The 25,720-nt window shown below is 43.8% G+C and overlaps 1 protein-coding gene across 23 annotated transcripts in view; it reads right to left on the minus strand.

Moving 5' to 3' along the window:
• Positions 1-25,720, minus strand: part of LOC129828714 (dystonin-like) — a 200,145-nt gene that overhangs the window by 17,599 nt on the left and 156,826 nt on the right. For 20 of the 23 annotated variants that reach the window (XM_055889856.1, XM_055889864.1, XM_055889866.1 and 17 more), the window contains 29 exons: positions 22,772-22,930; positions 22,332-22,502; positions 21,893-22,062; positions 21,254-21,413; positions 20,713-21,039; positions 20,413-20,497; positions 20,091-20,332; positions 18,707-18,913; positions 17,902-18,021; positions 17,356-17,463; positions 16,890-17,108; positions 16,459-16,662; positions 15,463-15,694; positions 14,853-15,079; positions 14,251-14,373; positions 13,889-13,990; positions 12,912-13,013; positions 12,096-12,269; positions 11,545-11,700; positions 10,583-10,780; positions 9,306-9,434; positions 8,500-8,670; positions 7,076-7,231; positions 6,472-6,678; positions 5,785-5,904; positions 4,583-4,752; positions 4,124-4,283; positions 640-834; positions 208-336 (listed from right to left, as the gene is read on the minus strand). In XM_055889856.1, the coding sequence (XP_055745831.1) occupies positions 208-336; positions 640-834; positions 4,124-4,283; positions 4,583-4,752; positions 5,785-5,904; positions 6,472-6,678; positions 7,076-7,231; positions 8,500-8,670; positions 9,306-9,434; positions 10,583-10,780; positions 11,545-11,700; positions 12,096-12,269; positions 12,912-13,013; positions 13,889-13,990; positions 14,251-14,373; positions 14,853-15,079; positions 15,463-15,694; positions 16,459-16,662; positions 16,890-17,108; positions 17,356-17,463; positions 17,902-18,021; positions 18,707-18,913; positions 20,091-20,332; positions 20,413-20,497; positions 20,713-21,039; positions 21,254-21,413; positions 21,893-22,062; positions 22,332-22,502; positions 22,772-22,930 (4,923 nt within the window). The remainder of the gene's footprint in view (positions 1-207; positions 337-639; positions 835-4,123; positions 4,284-4,582; positions 4,753-5,784; positions 5,905-6,471; positions 6,679-7,075; positions 7,232-8,499; positions 8,671-9,305; positions 9,435-10,582; positions 10,781-11,544; positions 11,701-12,095; positions 12,270-12,911; positions 13,014-13,888; positions 13,991-14,250; positions 14,374-14,852; positions 15,080-15,462; positions 15,695-16,458; positions 16,663-16,889; positions 17,109-17,355; positions 17,464-17,901; positions 18,022-18,706; positions 18,914-20,090; positions 20,333-20,412; positions 20,498-20,712; positions 21,040-21,253; positions 21,414-21,892; positions 22,063-22,331; positions 22,503-22,771; positions 22,931-25,720) is intronic. The other 3 variants (XM_055889868.1, XM_055889874.1, XM_055889878.1) reach the window with 1 other exon arrangement.

The following is a 25,720-nucleotide window of genomic DNA, read 5'->3' on the forward strand; positions in this document are numbered from 1 at the left end:
GCAGTATATACAAACCTTTAAACAGCCCAAAACAACTTCACCTATGACCAGATATTGCATTTCACATTTGGTCTGATTTTAACTATTGAACTTATTCTATATTATGGATTTTGCTTTAGAGACCTTTGTGCAAGGCCTGGAAAATAATCTGCAGGGAAACCCTGTTATTCTATAGGATGGCAATGTTCCAGGCTAAAGGTCACTTGCCTTGTGCTGCTCGATAAGAGCCCCGAGGGCCTCCTCGTCGTCGGGCAGGGTGCCATGGAAACGCAGGCTCTGCTCGGCCTCGGCCAGCCACTCCAGCAGCATATGGACTGTAGAGTGGAACTCCTCAGCCTGCAGCCAGGGGACAGGGCCCAGGGGCAAGAGAGGTTCATAAACACACAAGTCCCCCAAAGCATTCCTCTAAGCATTCAGCCAGGTCCTAATGGTGGCGTCGTCTTTTTTGCAGACACACTGCACTCCTCAAACGATTGTTATGAATTGCTATCATCATATGAATGATGTTTCTGAGACGTTTTAACAGATCATCGGGCTTTGTGAGATCTGATCATCTGTGAAACTGCATAAAAAGATGTCTTGGAACACCACCATTTTGAATGAGTGATGAAGAGAGGTTTGGCATAGTAAGAGTCCTACCTGACTCAGTGCCTGCTCCAGCCGGGTCTGTTTAGATACTGAGCGAGCGCAAACTGTCTCCCAGCGAGCGCTCAGCTCCTGCATCTGAGCTTTGACCCAGGAGGAGTCTTCATGGCTGCTCTCAATCAGGTCCTTAGCCGAACGCTTCAGGGCCGCAACGCTCCCTGTCCGCTTACCCAGCTCCTTCTGGAACACCTGGAAGACACAGCAAAGAGAGAACTAGTGAGACATTACACACAGACAAAAACACACTACACCAAAATCTATACAAAACAACACTACACCAAACATATACAAAACTACACCAGACATATACTACACGACAACAGAAATATACTACACAACACTACACCAGACATATACTACACTACACCATACATATACTACACCAGCCATATACTACACTACACCAGACATATACTACACCAGACATACACTACACCAGACATACACTACACCAGACATATACTACACAACACTATAAATATACTACACTACACCAGACATATACTACACAACACTATAAATATACTACACTACACCAGCCATATACTACATTACACCTTCCATACACTACACTACACCAGCCATACACTACACCAGCCATACACTACACTACACCAGCCATACACTACACTACACCAGCCATACACTACACTACACCAAACATACACTACACCAGACATACACTACACTACACTACACCAGCCATACACTACACTACACCAAACATACACTACACCAGGCATATACTACACTACACCAGGCATACACTACCCCAGACATACACTACACTACACCAGACATACACTACACTACACCAGACATACACTACACTACACCAGACATGACCTACACTACGCATATACTACACCAGACATATACTACACTACACCAGCCATATACTACACTACACCAGCCATATACTACACTAGACACACTACACTACACCAGACATACACTACAATACACTACACCAGACATATCCTACACCAGACACACTACACAAACACCAGACATACACTACACCGGACATATACTACACTACCCTAGACATATACTACACCAGGCATATACTACATTACACTACACCAGGCATATACTACATTACACTACACCAGACATATACTATACTACACCAGACATATACTGCACTACACCAGACATACACTACACCGGACATATACTATACTACCCCGGACATATACTACACTACACCAGGCATATACTACACCAGACATATACTGCACTACACGAGACATACACTACACTACACCAGACATATACCAAACTACACCACACCAGACATATGTTATACTACACCAGACATATACTACACTACACCAGACATACACTACACTACCCCAGACAAATACTACACTACACCAGACACATACTATACTACACCAGACATATACTACACTACAGACATATACTACACCAGACATATACTACACCAGACATATACTACACTACAGACATATACTACACCAGACATATACTACACCACACCAGGCATATACTACACTACACCACGCATATACTACACTACACCAGACATATACTACATCAGACATATACTACATCAGACATTTACTACATCAGACATTTCTTACACTACATCAGACATATACTACACTACACCAGACATATACTACACTACACCAGACATATACTACACTACACCAGACATATACTACACTACACCAGACATATACTACACTACACCAGACATATACTACATCAGACATATACTACATCAGACATATCTTACACTACACCAGGCATATACTACACTACACCAGACATATACTACACTACACCAGACATATACTACACTACACCAGACATATAATACACTACACCAGACATATACTACACTACACCAGACATATACTACACTACACCAGACATATACTACACTACACCAGACATATACTACACTACACCAGATATATACGACACTACACCAGACATACACTACACTACACCAGACATATACTACACTACACCAGACATATACTACACTACACCAGACATATACTACACTACACCAGACATATACTACACTACACCAGACATATACTACACTACACCAGACATACACTACATTACACTACACCAGACATATACTACACTACACCAGACATATACTACACTACACCAGACATATACTACACTACACCAGACATATACTACACTACACCAGACATATACTACATTATACACACACATACAGACATATACAAGACTACACACAGATGCAGAGACACATGTAAACAGACACACAGACACATCAACACACCCACCCCCACATACAATAACCTCAAACTTCATCGATCCATATGCTGCTCTTTGCAGAGTCCCACATCGCAAGTCATTATTGCTATGATATCCCTCGTACAGAAATAAAGAAAGTCACACACTAATTATGCTCCCAAACATTTAATGGGTCTAGCAACCAATGTTTTGACACTTGCAGATTGACCCATTAAATGTTTGGGAGCATAATTACAGTGTGTGACTTTCTTTCTTTTTATAGTTTATTCTCTGTTAGTCAGCACCTCTACGAAACATTTTTTGTGTGTGTGTCAGCTTATGTCTTCTATTAGAATATCCCTAGTAGCCAAGATAAATTAGACCAGGTTATAAGCAGTCATCTAGCCCCATGACCCTCAGAGCTAAGCTGTGGTCCAAAACAAATTAGGCCAAATCAACACTGATTATGAAAAATAGGGATACAATTTATTTTGGTTACATTTTTTTATTTAACCGTTATTTAACTAGGCAAGTCAGTTAAGAACAAATTCTTATTTACAATGATGGCCTACCCCAGCCAAACCTGGACGACGCTGGGCCAATTGTGCGCCGCCCTATGGGACTCCCAATCACGGCCGGATGTGATACAGCCTGGAATAATACAGTTCAACAGGGTTGAAACCGATCCAGCTACACACTAACATTGTGCCAAAAACACTTCCAATTGGAGCAGTTGACTTCTGCACCCTCATGAAGTCATCTGGATGCCTTTGAAGGCCATATGGAGGGTGACTGAACTGAAGGTGTGACTGTGGATCTACTCAGATATCCTGCCAGGCACTCTTTATTTCTCTATACCTCAGCAATCTCGCTTCTCTGCTAATTCAAACAGCGTTTTGCCACATAACACAATTTCTATTTCCGACAACCGGCTATGGGGGGGGGGGTATTAATTACCGGAAGGAATGAGAAAATAAAATAGGCTGAGCAATGAGAACAGCAAAACCACACGCAGTACAGCATCACAGGGTACACAAATAGGACATGTTTCAGCTTTAGAATCAAGTTAGATGAATGTGCTTCGGCCCAGAGTTTGAACAGATCTATTCTGCAAATGGCGCCTACTGCCATTGAACAAAGCACTTAACCCCACCAAACTACTCCAAGGGTACTGCTCTGCGGCTGGACAATGAAGATCTATTGTACAAATGTTTCCTTTATTTACCTTGTGACTGTCGATGAGATTGAGCACAAGGTCTATATCTCCATGTACTGGCTGGTCCTCGGCCAGCTGAGGCTCCACTCTGTACAGCCAGTCAATCAGGGCCTGCAGGGCATCAGTAAACTGACCAGAGAACAGCAACGCCTCTTCCAGTTTGTTCTGCCTGAAAGGAAATACAGATTATTGGTGAAAATACATAATGACCACTGACAGCAGAAAATATCACAAAACTATCACTGTTTTCTATTATTTATGTAATATCATCACACTTTGACAGCAGAAACTCTACAGGTGCATTCTGCATTGAGAAGAATTATAGTTTAATCAGAGTCGATCAAAAGTATTCACGAAGCCGACAGTTTCAGTATCCATCATCATCACGATTAGATGACAGTAAAATATATCATTAATATGCATATTGTGTGTCCATTACACAGCAATGTGCCGGTCATGTCCCCTTACCTCTCGACTGACTTGCCACAGACAGTGTCCCACTTGTCCCTCAGTTCACTCAGCATGTCGTCCAGCTTCTGGTTATCGTCCTGCAGTGACGTCTTATCCTTCAGGGCACGTCCGGTACGACTGGTGGTGTCATACACTGAGTGCTTGCTCCCCAGCACCTTCTGGAACTCCTGCATGAACCCAAGTTGGAGAGACATGGTCATTATTTAAGCTAGTTCAAGCTGTCCAAGTCAGTCTGTGGCTGGTTTTTAGCCTCGTCTTCAGGCCGTTCAAGGTTTATATGGTGTGTCTGGCAAAGAGAAACAAGTAGATTTTAGACTAGACAGCTGAACAGCCAACAGTGAAATGTCCATAATTGAACAGTAGCCTAAGCAATTTGACCATGGTCTCACTTTCTGTCTTGTTACGTAATTAACAAATCGTCAACAGCACAACTGAGAAACTACAGCTGTGTTAATCCAGAGGCACTACGTATGATATAGCTGTAGATTCCTTCAAAAAAGGTGCTATCTAGAAGCTAAAAGGGTTTCTTCGGCTGTCCCCATACGAGAACCCTTTTTGGTTCCAGGTAGAACCCTTTTGTTTCCAGGTGGAACTCAAAAGAGTTCTACCTGGAACCAAATAGGGTTCTACCTGGAAGCAAAAAGGGTTCTCGTATGGGGACAGCCGAAGAAACCTTTTGGAACTCTTTTTTCTAAGAGTGTACCGTCTACATTCTGTCATGGATTCTAAATTGTGACCTAGTTGTTAATAAAGGACACTATGTAGTGGCTGAAAAAAAAGGGGTCAAAATTCATCCACACGGATTAAAAGTTTCTGAAATCAGGGCATCCCTAATACATTCCGTACATCCAGGGATTATTATTGGATTAGCAAACAATCCTCACACACAACAGTGCAAGGACAACAACTGGATAGCTTAGTCTCTGACACTAAAGGCACTAATGTGTACTGTATACTATAATGTATAAATCCCAAACTGAAGTCTCACTAGAAAAAGCACTCGAAAAAGCTGTGGTTTTAAACAGCAGCTTTGATAAATGACTATAGTCCTGCTGGAGATGTTTTTCTTTGCTAAACGATCTGCTTCATAAACGCCTCACTATAGGAGGGGTCTCGCCAACTCTTTCAATGTCACCCTTTGTCTTGTTCTCCTCCAAGGATGAGAAAAGGATTTGACGAGGTTCAGTTAGTTCAGGCACCTTGTGCTGGGCCAGCTGCGTCTTGATCTTGTCAGGATCGTTGGCGATTTCCAGCTCAGAGTCCAAAGCCTTCTCCGAATCGTCCAACCATTCTGTCAGCTTGTTCCAGGTTTCGTGGAACTAGGGGGAGAGATGTAGGAAATTAGGTTTGAGTAAACCACACACCGTGATGTATGATTTCCTTTGACTTATTCTTCTACATTCTCAGTTCAGCGCCAAGAAAAGTGAAGGGTGCGTACTAATGAAAGGGCTCTGAGGCCTTTGGAATCAACATGTAAGACAGACCTCACTGTAATACCTAACCACAGGTTTCCAACGATAATAACTAGCATAGAGTAGTTGTAACACATTGTCCAGGCGACTTTTGTCTGCAAAGCCTTAATGTACTGTACCGTATTTGACCTCACACTTCGTTAGTGACCTCACTTCTGTTTTTCTATTGATGCCTATTGGCCAATTACGTGGAAAGATGGTGACACCTACTACAGTCCACCTGTGTAACTCCCTCTTTCTCACCCTCTCTCTTTCTCTCATTCAACTATGAATCTCTCTCTCTCCTACTTTTTTCAACCTACATCAATTTCCTATCATACTTCAATGTGGCTAGACCGCTAACTCCTAGCACACCAGTTTAGGTCATGTGTACTACTGTGTGATCCTGTACCAACTGTTCCCAGTGTGTCGTACCTGTTTGGCCCTCTTCCTGGTGTCGTCCAGCAGACGGCCCCTCTCCACAGACCTCTGCACCACCTTCTCCCAGCGACCCTGTACACTTATCAGCAGGTTCTTGATCAGCACCACATCCTGCTTCTGGCTGAAGTACTTCAGGTGTGTCCCTGTCTTATCCAGCTCAATGATCTGCTGCCTGTGGGAGTTTACCTCTGTCACAAACACCTGCCAACACACACACACACATCAGAGGATCATGACAGATATTACAATAGTGTTACACAGTGGAGTTGGTATTTTTTGGGTACAGTTTAAGGCACTAGTTTAGAATGTCCAATGGCAAGTAGAATGTTCACTTGACTAATAAGCAGAGTTCTGGATGAGAGTCAAACGCATTGTTGAGCCGTGGTTGGCTTGCTTGCACTGCAAGCTGTCTCGGCTATGGAACCTAAGCCCATCAATTGTTCTTGCTTCTGACATCATTAATACTAAGTAAGTCAGGATAGGAGGCCGTTTAGGTTAATTATTAGACAGTTGACTAATACTGAAATGACGAATCATCAGAAACCTATCAAAACGTAAATGTATGTGTCATGTTAACCGTCTTCACACCGACGCATACCTTGTGCTCATCTATCTGAAACAGGATGGTTTCCAGGATGAGGGAGGCAGGAGAGGACATAGTGAGAGTCTGTTCAGCTTGGGTCAACCAGTTGATGAAGTCCTGGAGAGAGTTATGGAACTGTATGGCCAGAGCCAAAGCCTCCTCCAGTTTCACCTGAAGCACAGAGACAACAGAGACACTTGAGAAACATTGCACTCTTTCTACTGACACAAATATTCACACACGTGCACACCCACAAACGGATAGACCTACAAACACACACACACATGCTCACCCGCCCACGCACACATACACATGCTCACCCACCCACGCACACATACACATGCACCAAACAAATATGCAGGCTGTTTGGTTGCCACAACATTAGGTAATGACTGTAATTGATCCAAACATGACCTCTGTTTAGACAGAGGAAGTCAGCATCTCTGGAATACTTCAAGGGTGAAGGGAAGAGGATGAGCTATCAAAACGATGCATCCTCTACAGTTTTAAAAATAGCATCAATTATCCTTTTGATTGTTAGTCCAAGATCAGGAAACCCCTTTTTCTTACAGTCAGGCAAGCTAAAGTGAGTAGCCAATGCTGTATCCTCATCACAATAAACAATGGGGTAATAACATTACAGCCATCACAAGCCTAATGACAAGAAGTACTGTATCTGGTATACAGTGTCGTCCCTCTCCATGTAGGCTACTTTAGCTTTAGTTGTGAATGAACTGTGCTATCTGGGCAAGCTAGCAAAATGCAGAGGAACTTGTGAGTTAAGTTGTGCAGTATTCATGACATACAGAACAGTACACCATAGTTGATTAACGGACTTGACTGAGTTAGGAACAAAACCACATCCAACCCCAGCATTTCCTTTACATCCATTTGAACATATCAGCTGTTGGTTAGAGTGTCTCTGAAGACAAGAGGACTTTGTTCCATGATGACTGATGGCTGATGACTCAGGCAATAACCAGTAGAGACCTGTGACCACATCTTACATGCTTACGTGCTTACCAACCCTCTCTGCTGTTCAGCATTCATAACTCATGGATTAGAAACGTATAATGTACAGTACAGTACAGGGGGTGGGAGGGGATGAACCAGCGCTGAGCAGTAACGTCCCACTGGGGATATAATAAACCTCAACATTATGAATCATTAGACAAGTTCAGACCACTTTGTCGGGTGTGATCCATTCTAGACAGGTTTTCTCTAGATCATTTTTCAGGCGGAGCACAATGAACCCCAAATCATCCCAAACATCCAGGTCCTTTAAAATCAACATTTCCAATGTAATCCAATTGAAGCTGAATTATTTTATGCAGTCAGTGGGGGCAGAGCTAGGAATGGGGGCCCAATCTGGAAGAGAAACACTGATTCATCCCATCATAGCCCAACAATGGTACTCCATGTCACTTTACATTCCCTACCTTTCTCTCAGCCACCTTGGCCTGCACAGACTCCCATTTGTCCTGTAGGTTACGGAGGTCCTGCTCTGTGTTGCTGTCCTGGCCGGAGGGGGTCATGGTGAGCAGCTGCTGACCTTTGTTCATCAGCTGCTGGTACAGCTCCTCCTTGGCCTCCATTGTGGAACATAACTCCTGCAGAAGACAAAAAAACATGAGGGGCTTAGAAAAGATGGCTGCTGTTAATATCCAATTATAGCACTGAAACTACTGTTTTACATGTCATTTCAGAAAATTCATGGAATTTGACAATAAGTCCAGTATATTTCTTTACTGCCTCTTTACCAGTTTGTTTTGTGAGCACATAAAATCCAAATGAAGACCAAACATGGTGAAAGAACGAGAGCAGTGAGGGGAAACAATAGGCAAGCTTTTCCACATGTAAATTAAAACCTTCACATCTCAAGTAAGCTCTGAGTATGATAATCTTATCATTAAGAAACAATCTCTGTTTAGGCTGCCATGATGTCGTGCTAAATGGAAGGCCCATAGGGAAGCGTTCACCGTGACAGTGTCTGGGTTATCCTATCAAACAATTACAAAACAGTGGAACATTCTCTGAGTACAGTTAGTGTTTAATGACTTAGTAACACTTTGGGGCTTTAATCACTCCTTCAATTATTTTTTTAGTAGGACACATTATTGTTCTTTTAGCAACTTAATTTAGTATTCACAGTTCACACTTCAGAACAAAACAGCAGACAAGGCCTGAGTTGGGCCCTTACAAGCCTGTCATCTGTATGAGGCATTTCATATGGTTAAATACATACCAGATGGGCATTAAGCTGCTCGCGGGCCGTGTCTGGTAAGCCTCCCACAGCCTTTGATGCTAACAGCTGACGCTCTGTGTCTTTCAGCCATTGCTGCATGTCTTCGATCTCGCCATGGAAACCTTGGGCCTGCAACACAATACAGCCGGAGTCAGAACAACACACCTTATAAACGTATTGTGGAATTCAAGGGTGGGAAAGGGGAATGTTTTAAGAAGTTAGGAATTCCTCAGACACATTAATGGCCATAAATGTTTAGGTCTGAGGTTATTTGACAGAGCGAATGATGGTGTCTGTGAACAGTCTAATCAATAAATATATTTTATGTTTAATTTCCTGAAACATGCATGGCTTTATGCTTCTAATTGTTTTGTTCAGTTTATTCCCCATATGAACCAGATAACAATGTCTATGCTCAATGTTACAATGTTGTCTACACATGTTTTACATATGCATTGTATTGGAAATCCACTTTTGTCTGTAAAATGCTTTTGACAGAGCTTTGTAGGTTTACTGGGTACCAAAGTAAAACATTCTTGGAAAATACATTGATTTCATTTTTGGCAACCCTTTGGTAACCCACTCAAAAAATCAAGACTGCATGCAATTTTTTCATAGGGCTTACATTTCCGAAAGTTCATTTCATATTCTTAAAACATTCCTGATTCCTTGCCATAAAACCATTCAAATACTAACAGTAGAAAAATACTTAATAACAACCCTTTTAAAATTGTTCAAATAAAAATACATATCCACTGGTCATTGACATTCCATCCATCACTCCTTTCACACGCTACATCAAAGCATTCCCCTAAATGTCAACGGTATGAACAGGAACACCAATAGTTAGGAATGGGGGAGGCAGGAGGTGGGGGGTGAAGGTCTGGGGCGCCGTGGGGCGACGCACAATTGGCATAGCGAAGTCCGGGTTAGGGAGGGTTTGGCCGGTAGGGATATCCTTGTCTCAGTATGTAAATGTAATAAAAATGTATGCACTCTACTGTAAGTCGCTCTGGTTAAGAGCGTCTGCTAAATGACTAAAATGTAAAATGTAAATGTGGTTCACATTGTTTCTCCGTAACTTAACCTCCCACTTTTCTAAAACCTTCTTTATGAATTTTGAAAAACAACATTCTTACACTCCAGGAGAGAAGAATATCAATCATAGCTTCAATTTCAGATACGAGTCATCATGGTACCAGCTTCCATACGGCGGCTTGGTAGGTGAAGAGGTGAGGCAGCTGACATCAGCGTAAGGGAGGTATATAGACACAAACCTGAAGCAGAGCACTGTCCAGTTGCTGCCTCCTCTGCTCTGTCTTCTCCAGGATGTTCTTCCAGCGCTGGGTGAGGTTCTCCAGTTTGTTCTGCAGGCCAGCGGCTTCCTCTCCAGAAGTGGACTCCACCAGGTCAGTACCGGCCTTGTTGACTGCCTCCACTGTCGTCTTATGGGCCAACACATCATTCTGGAGGACCTGGAAACACCACAGTACAGGTATGGTTAAACACTAGGTTGATGGGATCCATTAAATAAACAAGATCAGATAGCATTAAACTGGACAAACACTTTTCCAAGAAGAGTGATAGTGTCTATACTCCACACTAAATATCTTTCAGTGTCTATTTATTCTAATGGATAAAATATGGTATAATCTACTAAACTCTTATGGAACATAAATGTAGAAATGGCAAGGAGAAGACTAGACTAATCTGCTGCGTGGTGGTTTAAATCCCTGCATGGTGGTCCTCGACCAGACTGGTCCGACACACATAAAATCCATGTTTCACTGTCTGTGGAAGATGGCTTAAAGCAGTGTTTCCCAAACTCGGTCCTGGGCCCACCCTCCCCCCTGGGTGCATGTTTTGACGATGAGTTGATTATTTGAATCAACTGTGTAGTGCTAGGGCAAAAACCAAAACGCCATTAAGGTGTCAGATGGATTATAAATTATAGGGGCTTTAAGAGACGGGAGTGAAATAGGTCAAACGCATTTGAAAAACTGCAGATTTGTATGTGCTTATAATACATGTTGTACAATGTTATGTATGCAGTCTGGGTAGGGTGGAACTTTGATGTTTGTTGTTGTTGTGGCTAAGCCAAACGGTTGTTGGGGTCAGAGGTCATGAAAAGGTCATACCAAGCTGCTCTTCTCTGCAGATTGATGTTTGTGGCAGGAAAAAAGGCGTGTCTCGGCTGAAATAACACTTTAAAAGAAAAACAAGAAGAAATGGGTCTTACGTGGTGCTTGGCGAGCTTGATCTCAATGGCCTTGGGGTCTCCTACAGCCTTCCTCTGTTCGTTGAGCAGCTCTTCAGTGTTGCTCATCCAGGCCAGAAGCTCGTCCAGCGCATGCTGGAACTGCCCCAGAGCCAACAGCGCTCCTTCCAGTTTGTGCTACACAGAATCAGTACAAACACGTCAGAGTCAGGTGAAAGTCACTTGGTGAAAACACTCGCCATGTGAGCGTAATGAATCTAATTTTACGGGAATGAGAGGGGAAAGGCACTTTATCAATTAGAGAAAACACTACACAGTTCACTATTCATGTAATATACACTGTATTCTTGTCACAAGGTTCTAATTATATTTAGGCTATACAGAAAGAGACAGTTCAGAGAGGCAATCTATTTTCTTCAACAACAAAAAAGAAACAGCATTGAATTAAGCTTGTATGGTTCTGTTCATTTCACCCCCCCTCCTCTGGTATACCTCCAGCTCTTAGCCGCATGAAGCAGGGTTGCTGAGGGGTGCTTCAGCACCCCAGAAAAATCATTATAAAAAAAACCTACCTGTCTGTTGATGATCTTTTCATCCAGGTTGTCCCAGAGCATTTTGAGCTCGGTCATGGGCTCCTGGATGGCACAACGGTCGTACTCCTCCGTCACCTTCTTCAGCAGCAGGCCCGCCTGGTGGTTCAGTCGCTCCATCTCCATCTGCAGCTGATACGCCTCACCTTTGAACTCCTGAAACACCACACAAGGGATTGCCAAGGCAACACGTAGTTATATTGACAAGGTTATGATGTGCAGGAAAATTCTCAGCAAAAAAAGGGATCAAATTAAGATCCTACATCTGTACAGCTCAAAAGCTTTATTAAAATATCACTTAGCACGGGGATAGCAAACAGTGGGTAGACATGACTTTGTTCTATGGTGACACTTATTTTTGTTCAGCTCCTGTGCAAAGGTGGATGTGTCTAAAAACATCATCATTAACTAATCCATTGGAGAGTCACAATAGCTTCTTCTTGTTGTAGATCAAAGGAGAGAAACAGATGGCAATGTTCTATGTAGTATGACACTGTTTCTACACCGTGCTTCAATAAGAGCAGGGCACGAACTGAACATCCGTAAACACAGCTGCTGCTTGCTCTGTCATTTTGCTGGACATTAAATAAATCAACACATTCACTTGAGTGAGATCAACTGAAAGTTATTTATGATGTTTCAATCAGATACATTTTTAACATTTTATTTAACCTTTATTTAACTTAATAAATGTGGGAATCGATCCATAGTTTGGTCTAAGATTCCTCATAGCTAACGCATTCTACATAATATGTATTATTAATGATTATTATAATAAAAGGTGTAGAAACACAATACCTTGAGTTCTTCTATCTGTTGCTTGACAGTGTCCAGGTCTGTGCCCACAGGTGACATAGAACCCAGTTTGTGCTCCACAATGTCCACCCAGTCAAACATACCCTGTAGATAGAGGGAGTGGGTGCCATTGTCAGTGGGAGAACACAATGCTAGCTTTCACATTCATATCACTCAATCCATCAACTCTTCTTAAAGTAAAAGCAACACTGTCAACGAAAAATAGATATTAGCACATGGTGAAATATGACGGACCTCAACTTATTCACTCAAGTCTGGGAGGGGGTTAATGTACAACCCAACAGTGTAAATCTAAGCCTTTTAAAACCACTGCATTACAATAGCCTCATACACCATTATAAACAATCCCAACCAATATAAACAAACACATAAATGAATGTGATCCACATATAGCAACATGATGTCATTGCAGTTTGCACTCGTAACATTAAAAACAATGCCTGTTACATGTCAATTAACTTTTATCTATTAGTGCCTGGTAAACTACTCAAAGTCATTGTGTAAACTCTGTCCCTTGATTAAATCTGAGAACTACAATGCTACGTGGCAAATACTGATTAGCATAAAGACATGAACATTGCTTGATTAACGGGGCCATTGATAGAGCCATTGATCATTGGAATAACACAAAACCACAGACATTTCAACCAACAGGAAGTTGTGAACATGTCCTGAGTAATGTGGGTGACTTACTCTTTCTTATGAAAAAAAACAGGGGAGGCAGAGTGAAACATATTAACGAACAATTAACGAACATTACATGCAAACAACAAGTTGCTCGGTGTTAGCCCGTGTGTTCAGTGACAGCAGGGCCATGTTCAGTAGGTAAGGAACGGGAGATAACATTTTATATGATCTTGACCAATAAGAACAAAGATTGTATGAACAGAGGAGAGCACGAACTGACAAATGACAAATGACAAAGCATAGCAGTTAATCCATAATGAACAGTAATGTACCTGCAGGCCATCCTGGAACTGTACAGCAGCTTGCATGGCCTCATCCAGTCTGTCCACTCTCTCCTTCCATGCCTTGTTCAGAGTCTCCCACGCCAAGTTCACCTGGTGGAGAAAACAACAGATGTTAGAGAATAGGACCTATACATAGCAGCTGGATACGCACACTACTCTATATAAAAATACAAATAAAGAAACCATGATCAAATTCTATATGATTTACCATCATTACATATATCCTTATGCAAGTCAATAAGATATCTATGAGTAAAGTATCTGTCATTTTAGGTTGCCTGTCTGGAGTACTTGAGTAAAGTGATTTGTGTTCTTCTTTTTAAAGGTGATGTTCTGATGTCATTGATTACCTCATCAATACTCTTCTTTATGACTGGCTTATCTGGTTCACCACAAGCAGCCATAAGCTCCGCCCCCAGGTTCCGCACCACATCAAGCTCCTCCTGGAGGCCGTCAATCTCCTCCTTGAAGCTCTGGGAGAAAAGACAACTATCAGTCCCAAGAAGTAACTAAACCTACAATCACATCAAACTGCATAGAAATGACATTGCCCATGGAATCTTGTTTGAGCTGCTTTAATGGTTACATGTTACATGAATGTAAGAAGCCCTATTTAGCATAACAAGACAAAAAAAAAACTGCACACCACTCTTAGAAAGAAGTATGCTATTTAGAACCAAAAAGGGTTCTGTGGCTGTCTCCATAGGATAACCCTTTTAAGAACCCCTTTTGGTTCCAGGTAGAACACTTTAAGTTAGAGTATAAACTTTTTGGGTTCCATGCAGAACATTTTCCACAAGAAGGTTCTACATGGAACCCAAAATAATTATACCTGGAACCAAAAAGGGTTCTCCTATGGGAACAACCACAAAACCCTTTGGGAACCCTTTTTTCTAAGAGTGTAATGCTCCTAATTCCACCTTATAGTGAACGTGTTCTGATGCTCTTTCACCTCCAGATACTCCTGCTGCTGTTTCACCACAGAAGGGTCGACTCCAGGCTCCTCCAGCTCCCTGAGCAGGTCCTGGGTGTCCTTGATGGTAACGATGAGGGCACAGTGGTCACACCAGAACTTGTCTGCCAGGTCCATTACATCCAGCAGCTTGGCCTCCCTCTCCTCCATCAGGGCATGGATCTCATTCCAGGTGAACACCATCCGATCCAGCTTGTCTTGCACAGCTTGGAGACACGGAGAAGAAATAACAGTATTATTCATTTAGGCCTTCACTCCTCAACACCAACCATTCTGTAATATGGTGTGGTGTCTGGCAGCTTAAGGCTAGGTCTTCAGCTAACGCATGTATTTGGCTGGAGAGAGAACTTCAGCTGATTTTGATTGGCAGCTAATGTAGCAGTCCAGCTATTGGCAGCTAATGTAGAAGTACAGCTAGCCACCCAAACCATACACATCAACTACAGCTGAAGAGGGAAAACAATTGGTTAATCTGTAGTAGTGTGAGGCTACAGTTATGCACTGTACAGTGTTTCCAAACATCACCAAAACTAGCGGTGCTAACAAGCCTTTCCCCCAATGATAGGTACAGGGAAACAGCAGACAATACCTTTAGCAGATATGTCCTTGTCAGCTCCCGCTGAGCGAGCAATCATCTCTTCGCCACGCTGCTTGAGCGTGTCGTAGGACGGCTGCAGTTTCTCCAGGTCCGCTGACACAACCTTGTTCTCTGTGATCTGCTCCCTGATCTTCTCCACCTCCACAGAAATGGAGGGAGGCTGACGCAGGCGCTCAGCGATCCGCTCCAGGGACTCCAGCATGGGCTCGATCTTGTCATGGAACTGGGAGGAGATTGACATGGTCAAACTGGCTGCCTGGATCTAAACAATCCACATCTAAGTATCAAATTGTATTTATCCAAAGTGCTTTTATTTGGTGAAATACTAAGGGTTAAGAGACTTAATCATTCAGCCACAAGAATGAGCATTCTACTACAGCAATGATGATTACATGCACCTGGAAGGATTTCCAAACAACTAACTATCCACCCACATCTATTTTCAAAGTGTGAACAATCAATCAACATAGGAAAACAGGACCATTGTCTACTCAAATATAGAGATGCAACCCTGTTGAACCCAACTGACTGCAGGTGAAATCCATTCTGTCTGAACCAGACGTGCCCTGCCACTACCCTCAGTATTTTGTCCTGTTTTCAAAGGAAGGATATGAATAATGTTTCCTTTCCCTCTGAGGCCGCCAGACACATGATAAGGACTTTTATCCTGCCGTTTCAGCCTCAGAATTCTTCAGAGCTATGTCATTAATTTGGCACTTCATCAAACAATCCCATCCTAAATACTTAAAAAAAAACATCCTTTTATCTCCAATCAGTTGCAGTAAGTGAAATAACATAAGCCGTCATAAGACCAAAGTCAAACTCACATGCACGTGCGTCCTTAACAGACACAATAAAAAGCTCTACAGGTCTATGATGTTGACGGCATGTCAAGGTCTCTCTTGCGAAATACATTTTTTATTTTAACGGGATTTCTAGCTGTATCAACAATACATCAACTAAATAAAGAAAGTGAACGTGTGTTACCTGTGTGGATTTGGAGATGGCCTCATCCAGAGTAAAGGCCCTCTGTTTGACGTCAGCCTTGAGCTGTGCGTACAGCAGGTCTGTGGCTGTGTACTTCTCCCTGATAGCGACCCCCGCCACAGGACTCAGCTCCAGTAGCTGGGGACCTGTCTTGTTCATCTTGTCGATGTAGGGCTTGTGCTCAGCAATCAGCTCTCGCATTTGCTGTGGTGGATATATGACATCAGTCAGAGAAAGACCAAAACATTGAGAGAATTTCCCCTACAGCTTTGTAACACTCAAATCATCCTTTGTCCATTTCCTTCATTGGTGTTACGATGATCTTAGTGCTATGAAGTTTTGTTGGACACTCTCCTTTGTTCCCACATACAATAGTATGACAATCCTGTGGCACAGATACATCAAGCTAATAGGCTTTAAGTTGGGCTCACCCTGAGCTCCTCCTGCTGCTGTCGGAGAGCTTCGTACTCGATGGACGCCAGTGGGAGCTGGCTGAAACTGGTGCGGGTCTCCTGGAGCCAGGGCCACAGCTCCTCGTAAGTCTCCCAGAACTGGCTGGCCAGAGACTGGGCTCGCTCCAGCTGCAGGCAGCGCTCCGAGTTCAGCTGACTGACAGCAGCATACTTCTCCAGGAGGGCCTGGATCTTGGCCTGAGAAAAATATAACGTAAAACAAAGTTGATGTACTGTATGCTTCTTAAAAAAGAAAGCAAGGTAACTGCACACTCGGGTGCAACTTCATTTACTAGATAACTGACATTTCAACAGCCAGATGCCATCCTCAGGGTCTCTGGTAGAAATCTATATCAAAGATCTGCTACATTCATGGACGCACAAGGGAGGTATTCTACCAACAACAGATAGATGTCAGGACTTCATTCCATTCTAGAACTTTTACCTTCAAGGCTTGCTTTTCCTCCTCATCCTTGCTGTTCATGATGGCCTGGCCTGTTTTCACAACTCCATCCACGGCATCCTTGTGTCTCATGATGTCCATAGAGAAACTCTGGTTAATCAGAGGAGGATATTTGGGGTTGAATGTTAACTAACACACAGAGCACACACAGCTGCAGCACACATCGTTGTTTACTGGACCTGTTTGTTTGCACAGCGGTGGTGGTGACCAATGTCTCTACAGGCAGATAGATATACAGTATAGATGCATGACAGACAACCTAACCTTCTGGGACTGGAGCTGGACAGTGGTCTGACAGACAGACTAACCTTCTGGGACTGGAGCTGGGCAGTGGTCTGACAGACAGACTAACCTTCTGGGACTGGAGCTGGACAGTGGTCTGACAGACAGACTAACCTTCTGGGACTGGCGCTGGACAGTGGTCTGACAGACAGACTAACCTTCTGGGACTGGAGCTGGACAGTGGTCTGACAGACAGACTAACCGTCTGGGCCTGGAGCTGGACAGTGGTTTGACAAACAGACTAACCTTCTGGGACTGGAGCTGGACAGTGGTCTGGTCCTGTTCCAGCCTGATCTCTCCCAGTGACAACATCTTCCTCTCTGCTTCAGTAAGCCAGGCTAGCTCAGTGTCAGCTGCTTGTTCAAACTGCACAGAAAACATCCCAGTTTTAAAGGCCTAATTAAAGGTAGACTCAGCAATATGATGTCAATGTACACAGTGGGGCAACTTCCTGTACCCAATGTAAGTGTGCATCAAGGGGGTGCTGGGAAGAGCTTGTAAGGCCCGTCCTGGTAGATTTCAATACTATTGTTGTTTATGCCTGTAAGCAGGAAGTCGCCCCGCTGATTATGGTCACAAAATATTGCTTCAAATATAAAATACATAAAAATATGTAAAAGAATATCTGCAGAAGTAAAACAATTAAGACATTAGGGAAGTAAAATCAACGGGTTGGGACAATTCATCTATGATTCTACCAAGCGATACCATAACCTATTTTCTTTAGTGTCCGTATTAAAGCATATTCTTTTTAATGAGCAAATAATCAGATGCAAATGTACCCACCCTCTACAACAGTTCCTAGTGTTTAATTAACAATAATGACAGAAAACAAAGCTCCCAAAGGGCACGGATGCCAAACGAGACAGGATTTACTTTTGAAAGCAGTGGGAATAACACTTTAATATTCCCCATCACCCAGAACGCATATTAGCATTCTGGTCAGGGCTGGTCCCATTTTTTGAGCAAGTTTTATGGGTTGTGTTTCCATTCTGTTTATGAATTCCTGTTTACAGTCGCCGGGTACTGTGACTTTAAGTGGTGTTTCTACCTGCTGTGATTTCAGTATAGCGGCGTCTATCTGCTCCACGTGATGTGCGATGGTGTCACTGGTGGCCTTGTAGCGATCGTTGTCCTCTGTCACTATCTTGTCCAGGCCCTCCCGAGCCCTCCAAGGGACCAGCTCCAGCAGAGAGCTGCTCACCTCGTTGAGTTTGTCCACCTGGGGCTTGTGATCCCTGGCCTCTTTCAGCAATGCCTGGTTGACATAGAGGATCCTACAGTGAGCTGTGAGCATCAATCTATCTATCCATGCACTGTGTTTATAGTCATGTGATATGGCTGTCGTAATTTTACCTTGATGTTACAGCATATTCCAAGTAATACCATAACCCCATATGACGGACTACAACTAACATGGATCACATGGCAAATTTACATATCTGACATCACAGGCAGGTAGCCTAGCAGTTAAGAGTGTTGGGCCAGTAACCAAAAGGTCACTGGTTTGAATCCCCGTGTCCACTAGGTGAAAAATCTGTTGATGTGCCCTTGATAAAGGCAATTAACCCTAATTGCTTTGGATAAGAGCATCTGCTGAATTACAAACATTTTAAAATGTCATCACGACACAAACCTAGGGTTGCTACCTAAGCCAGCTGATCGTTCGTTCTATCAGTTCGGTTGCTAGAGACGCGACCCAGTCGTTCTAAATGCAGCCAAAATAACAGCAAAGTAGCCGCATTTGTATTTGTTTAAGCTGCTTTCCAGTGACATTTATTTGGATACATCCATAACAATGAGCTAATGAGGCACGATTTCATCTGGCATAGAACATGTGCTCTCTCGTCAGGACACTGTTGTTCAGAGGAGCTAGCCAACAACACAGCTAACACAATCACTTCAAACTGAAGCTGGAAGGATTACAAACTAGCTGCACTTCGTTTTGTTTGACCTTTTTTCAATTTACATTTCTTTGTATGTATCTATAACAATGATGCCAGCTGATTCATGACTTTGACTGGCTGAAAAACGCCGCCTGCCTCTCTCTCTCGTTCAGACTCCCAACACGTTCATTACTATGGGACAGATGGAGATCGAAATTGAATATTGAAACAATGTCGCAAATGTCAGAGAGACAGACAGACAGACAATGTGCGATAATGTCTTTTTATAGTGGAGATCATGTTTATAAAGGGTCTGGCTGGGCTGATGAGACAGTGATGAGACAGTGGATTGTGCAGTCAGATGGAGTAAATAGGCATTTTAACGTCATAGATTTAGCCAGTGGTAACTTGTGGAATAGACCACGGCTGGAATGCAGTTTTAACCAATCAGCATTCAGGATTAGACCCACCTGTTGTATAAAGCAACTTAATAACTAGTCTTAACTGCTCTCCCCAACAAAAATTCAAGCAAAAGAGGCCTATTATTACCTTCTGCCTGTCTTGTGCCTGAACGAGCTGCTCTCCTACAGGCGCTTGAGCAGTGAAGGCGGTGAGCTCAGCCTCGACATTCTTCAGCCAGGAGCTGAGGTCTTCATGTGTGTGCTGAAGCTTAGAGGCCAGGGTTAGGGCCTGGTCCAGGGTCTTAGACACGTTATCACTCATGGAGTTGATCTCAGCGTATCTCATCTTTATCCCGTCCAACTTGCCTTGGATGACAACCACCTCATCACCTATAGAAGGTAAAATAAGATAGATTAATTCAGATTCGTAATAATATTAACTAGGTGTAGTAATAAACATATTGTCTCACCTGTTGTTTGTTTCAGCAGTTCCAATCCATTAGAAATGGCTTGATCAACGTTCTGCTTCCTCAACTCAATGTCTTCATGTAGGGCCTGGACAAGACACAAAACCTTACCACCAACTCATCTGATAAAATCAGCATTGGGAACCAAGAAGGAATGGGACTTTTCCACACAAACTATACAAAATGAACTGAACTGAAAATAACAAAGTAGCTAGGTGTAATTTAAAATAACTTCAAAACCCTGTAAATGGTTAAAGCATGAGTGAATGTTGGGCCTGAGGAGCAGTGTGAGGGTAGTAGTACCAGCTGTTCTGCACACTGCTTTTCCAGCACGTCCGTCTTGTAGTCTTTGACGGACACTTCGCTCAGCCTAGTGTGCACTTCGTTGAGCCAGTTCATGAGGGCCACCTCGTCTTCTCCAAAGAGCTGTGCGTTGGTCAGAGCCTGTTGCAGCATCTCAGCCTTCCTCCTACAACGCTCCTGCAGCTCTACATAACTAGCCTGGCTGGAGTCCAGCTTAGACTGCACCAGCTCCTTATCGTCCACTGAGCTGACTAGCTTCAGCATTTGACCCAGGTTGACGGCCTGAACCAGGTCTTTACTGTGATCCATTATCTCCTCCTCTAATACCTGACCACATCACAACCACGCATGGAACACGCACCAGAAGGATAAACAAAAAACACACAAACAAACACAACGTGGGGGGGTGAATACTGAACCAATAAAAAACTCAAAATGTATGATGCCAATCATGATAGAAACGACAATACATGCGAAACTGAAAACAAGGGAATGGGCGACTGATAAGTAACATCAGTGACTGAAACATGAGTTATCGTACCTTGTGCTGGGAGATCTGCTCTTCCAGCTTGGAGGTCTGTGTGCCAATAGGTTCAGCTTTGGCCAAGTGTTTCTCTGTGGCAGAGAGCCACTCAGACAGCGGCTCCAGTGTCTCATGGAACTGCTGAGCCACAACCAGAATGCTCTTCAGCTGTTTGTGCCTACATTACCCAGCATGCCAAGAGAGAACAGAATAAGAGGGACAGGTAGAGTGATGAGACAGGTTCACTCCCTCAACTAAAGTCTGGCCTGGATGCCAAGATACTGGATGCCAAGATACTGGTCTCCTCAAAGACCTCTGGCGCTCAGTCTATCTCCAGATAGCGCAATTGAAGAATTATACCTAACAACTGTCATTTAGGGATGGTGGGGGAGAGTAGATTAATTCTGTCTTCAGGGCACTTATCCAGAATGCAACACCTTTGTCTGTATTGTCCAAAATGTGCAGTGCATATATGACTGAGGCAAGGGATGGCATTTTCATAGCGAAAATCAAATCAGCAGATTTTCCACGTTGAATCTCAACTTCAATAATCATTTAAATGACAAACACGTTACTTAAATTAATCTCTCAGGGAAGTTTTACAAAATATTGTTAGAAAATATGGGTATAAGATTTCAGGTGGTTGTGCAGACAGACCTGTTCTCAGCCTTCTTCAGCAGAGCGTCCCACCTCTGCCCCAGGCACTCAATCTCCTTCCCCACCTTCTCCTTGTCCACGGACTCTGCTCCCAGCTCCGCAACCTTCCCTCCCTCCTTCTTAATCAGCTCCACCGTGGGCCTGCGGTCATCCAGCAGCCTCTGGAGGAGCTGTCCAGGACAAACAAAGTCGAAAAAGTTACAAGGCCCATTCAACATGCTTCGAGGACAATTACCGCTTTCAGGGAAACCCGTAAATCTAATGGCCTTGCATACATTCAACAGAAGCTTAAGGATAACCCTTAATAATGCTCCACAATGGATGCCAATAAAAAAGATTAATGGCTAAATCATTAAAGCCTACATGGATTCTCTAAATGAGTTTGAATGTAAAAATTAGCAGCTACTGCTGTTTGTTCATCAGTTCTCTAGTGGCTTACTATCTGCTCCTGGATCTGTGCCTTGACAACTTTGAACTCGGCAGACGGAGGTTTCTGATTGGATACCAGGTCCTCTGTGTCCGTCAGCCAGCTGAGTAGGGACTCCAGGGCATCCTGGAATCTCCCACAATGCAACAGGGCCTCGTGCAGCTGCACTGACCGCTCAGCAATCTATGGAAGACCATATAAATATAGGCATCACATATATTATGATATAGGAGGTCATTATTATGGTCAAGTAAAAGTAACGTTCAGTAACTAATAACACATTTGTAATACAGTAACAAATCAAGCTAATTAAAGCTATCAATCCTTTTGCATAACATTAAGCAAGAATGCAACGGAGTATTATTCGTTAACTAAAGTTTGACCTCTCACCTACGTAAAAAGCAATAAAGACCAGAGTGTGAAGTAGATGAATAAGCCAAAGACAAGCTAACCTTTTTGTTGAGAGTGTTCCATCGTGTGTTGACATCCTCCAGGTCAAGTTCAAGGCCCTTGGTGCTGGTGCCTTTGTCAGCGTTCTGGATCAAGCCTTGGCCCAGCCAGTTAATGTCTTGCAACTGGCTCTGCAGTGGATCAACCTCTTTCTGGAATACCTGTGGCCAGAGATATTACAGTTGAAATAATGAAATAATATGAAAATAAATGTTGTATTATCAGACGCAGAACAACTTAGAGCAGATGAGAGATAATGTTTTATCTCAATAAGACAGATGATGTCAGAGGTTCATAAGGGTAAGACTTCAATAAAGACAAAACAAGATATGTTTGATGTTGCTTTTAAAACAATATTCCTACCCTACGTTTTAAGAGCGCTCTCAGGAATGCATTAGTTGCTTTCAGGGTTATCTGGTCGTTATCCAAATTGGACTGATATAAGTCCTTGATTCATGCCATACATTTGCATTTTAACATTTCCACTGTAGAAAGATAAGACATTCCATTAGTTTACAAAATCCAGCAATTGACAGGATATTTTACATTTTTCAGATATCTCTGTTTGCTTATACCACCTCTCTCTGAGACAACCTCGGAGAGTGGAAAGTTTATTGAAATGCATTGGTTATTTGTGAGCCAACAAAGACAAGTCATACTGGATTATCAGCTAGGCACTTTGATTGTCCACAATCAACAATAATGTTGAGAAAATACAGCTGAGTATTCAATATTTTTTTGACAGTCCCTGAAGATTGATTGTATACACAGGCTGATGACTTAGGCCACATGCTGGCATAACAACAACCTATTTCTGACTGGTCAGCACTGCAGCTTCTAGAACGGAATGCAGGGAAATCAGTTGGTGCACAGCTGTGTAGGAACACACCAGACAGACACACAGGGCAGGCTGACTGACTAAACTCAATTCAGACCTCATGTAATCTGATAAACAAGGAACACCCAGAGCCAGCACAGAGCCAGCACAGATCCAGCACAGAGCCAGCACAGAGCCAGCACAGAGCCAGCCCAAAGCCAGCCCAGAGCCAGCACAGAGCCAGCCCAAAGCCAGCACAGAGCCAGCCCAGAGCCAGCCCAGGCAGCGTCCCTGCAAACACTAATAAAAAGTGCCATATCTAACCAAAAAAAAGGGTATTTATTTGGCCCAGTTGAAGATAGAAACAGGAGGAGACTATTTTTGGGTACCTGGGGGGAGGCGAAACCCATGAGGTCCATTTCGGGAAATGCGGCTATAGCAGTTAACAGGCTGTCGATCTCGTCGTCCCTTATTTCTTGGTACGCCCGTGGCTCACTGCCATTGGCCAAGCAAGCCTCCCTTTCCACTGACAATAGGAAGTCCTCCAGGTCCTCCATGCTGTATTTCCGTGGTTCTATAGCTCTGTGGTGTTGCAAGTCAAATGGTTTAACACCCATACTCGGCCTACACTCTGACCGCGGCCCAGAACTCACATAGGGCTCTGGCTGTGTGACGACCACGCTGACTAACTCACAGTCTGACTGATAGGACATGTCTTCTTGCAGCTCGGCGGTGGGGAGCTCATCGTAGCTTGCTAGCGTCCTATAGACTCCATTTTGGACCCTACTGGCTGACCTCGAGGACCGTCTCCTGCCAGTCGAGTCCCTACTGTTTGATCTTGAGGAGCGCTTGTCTGTGGAGTCCCTGTATTCTCCATTAGTGATGGTCAAATCTGTTTCACTCAGGTCTGTCACACAGGTGTCATTCCCCTCCTGGGACTCCCGTACAGGGTAGTTTCTCTGTCCTGGGTGGTACAGTGTCCTGGGTATGTCGTCCCTGACAGGGGAGAAGGGGAACTCCTCCTGCCCTGAGCTGAGGGAGCGGCCTGGCTTCAGCTCCCCAGACATGTGCATGGCTTCAGAGGAGGAGAGGCTCCTGGTGCCTGGTTTCCTGGAGGCCCGGTTAGATTGGCGCTCCCTCTCTGCGGTGGGGCTGCACAGGCCCGAGTCCTCCTCTGAAGTCAGGGAGTTGGTGACACTCCGTCCCCTCCTGCCACGAGCCAGACCATGGCTCAACCGATCCACTCCGTCTGAACACAGGGTGGCACCGCGACTGGCGTACTCCCCTTCGTTAGTGGGGGCGAATGTCTTCCAGGAGCACCGGTGGTGCGGGTGCTCCTTCTTCTTCTCCCCTCCCTGCCCCAGATGACGCTTAGAGAGCACCGTCCCCGCTCCCCTGATGACGTCACCGTTGAGTTTCAGCCCATCAAAGACGGCACACTCCATCCTGGATACCTCACGGCTGCGGAGCTCAAATGCGCTGGAGGAGGTGAGGACTCCGTTGCCACACAGGCTGCTCATGTCCAGGATACGCTGCGTGTAGGGTGGGGTACCACTGAAGTGCCTGGTAGCCAGGCTGCCCTTGGAGCCACAGTCAATCTGCTCGTTGAGGCGGACAGTGTCGTAGATGGATCTCTGGGGAACGTAGCAGTCATCAATGTTTAGGTCCTCCTCCTCCCCTTTGCCCACACAGGAGGGGTTCTGGCGGAGGCAGTCTGGTCTGCTAAGAGGTTTCCCCATCTTAAATCCAACTGCACTGACTCAAAGATAATAAAATAATACTCAAAATGTACTAATGTGGTCTGAGGTATGTGGTTTCATTGCAATTATTTGCTGCAAAGGCAACAAGCTCCCCAAAAATAATGAAAGTACATATTCTATACACACAGACCTAACACAGACCTCCTAATCGTAATAATTCAAACAGCTAAAATAATGGACCTCAATAACACTAGAGACACATATCACCCTTAGTCAGAATGGACCTCAATAACACTAGAGACACATATCACCTTCAGTCAGAATGGACCTCAATAACACTAGAGACACATATCACCCTCAGTCAGAATGGACCTCAATAACACTAGAGACACATATCACCCTCAGTCAGAATGGACCTCAATAACACTAGAGAC

This window comes from Salvelinus fontinalis, chromosome 30 (genome assembly GCF_029448725.1).
Source record: "Salvelinus fontinalis isolate EN_2023a chromosome 30, ASM2944872v1, whole genome shotgun sequence".
Lineage (NCBI taxonomy): Eukaryota > Metazoa > Chordata > Actinopteri > Salmoniformes > Salmonidae > Salvelinus > Salvelinus fontinalis.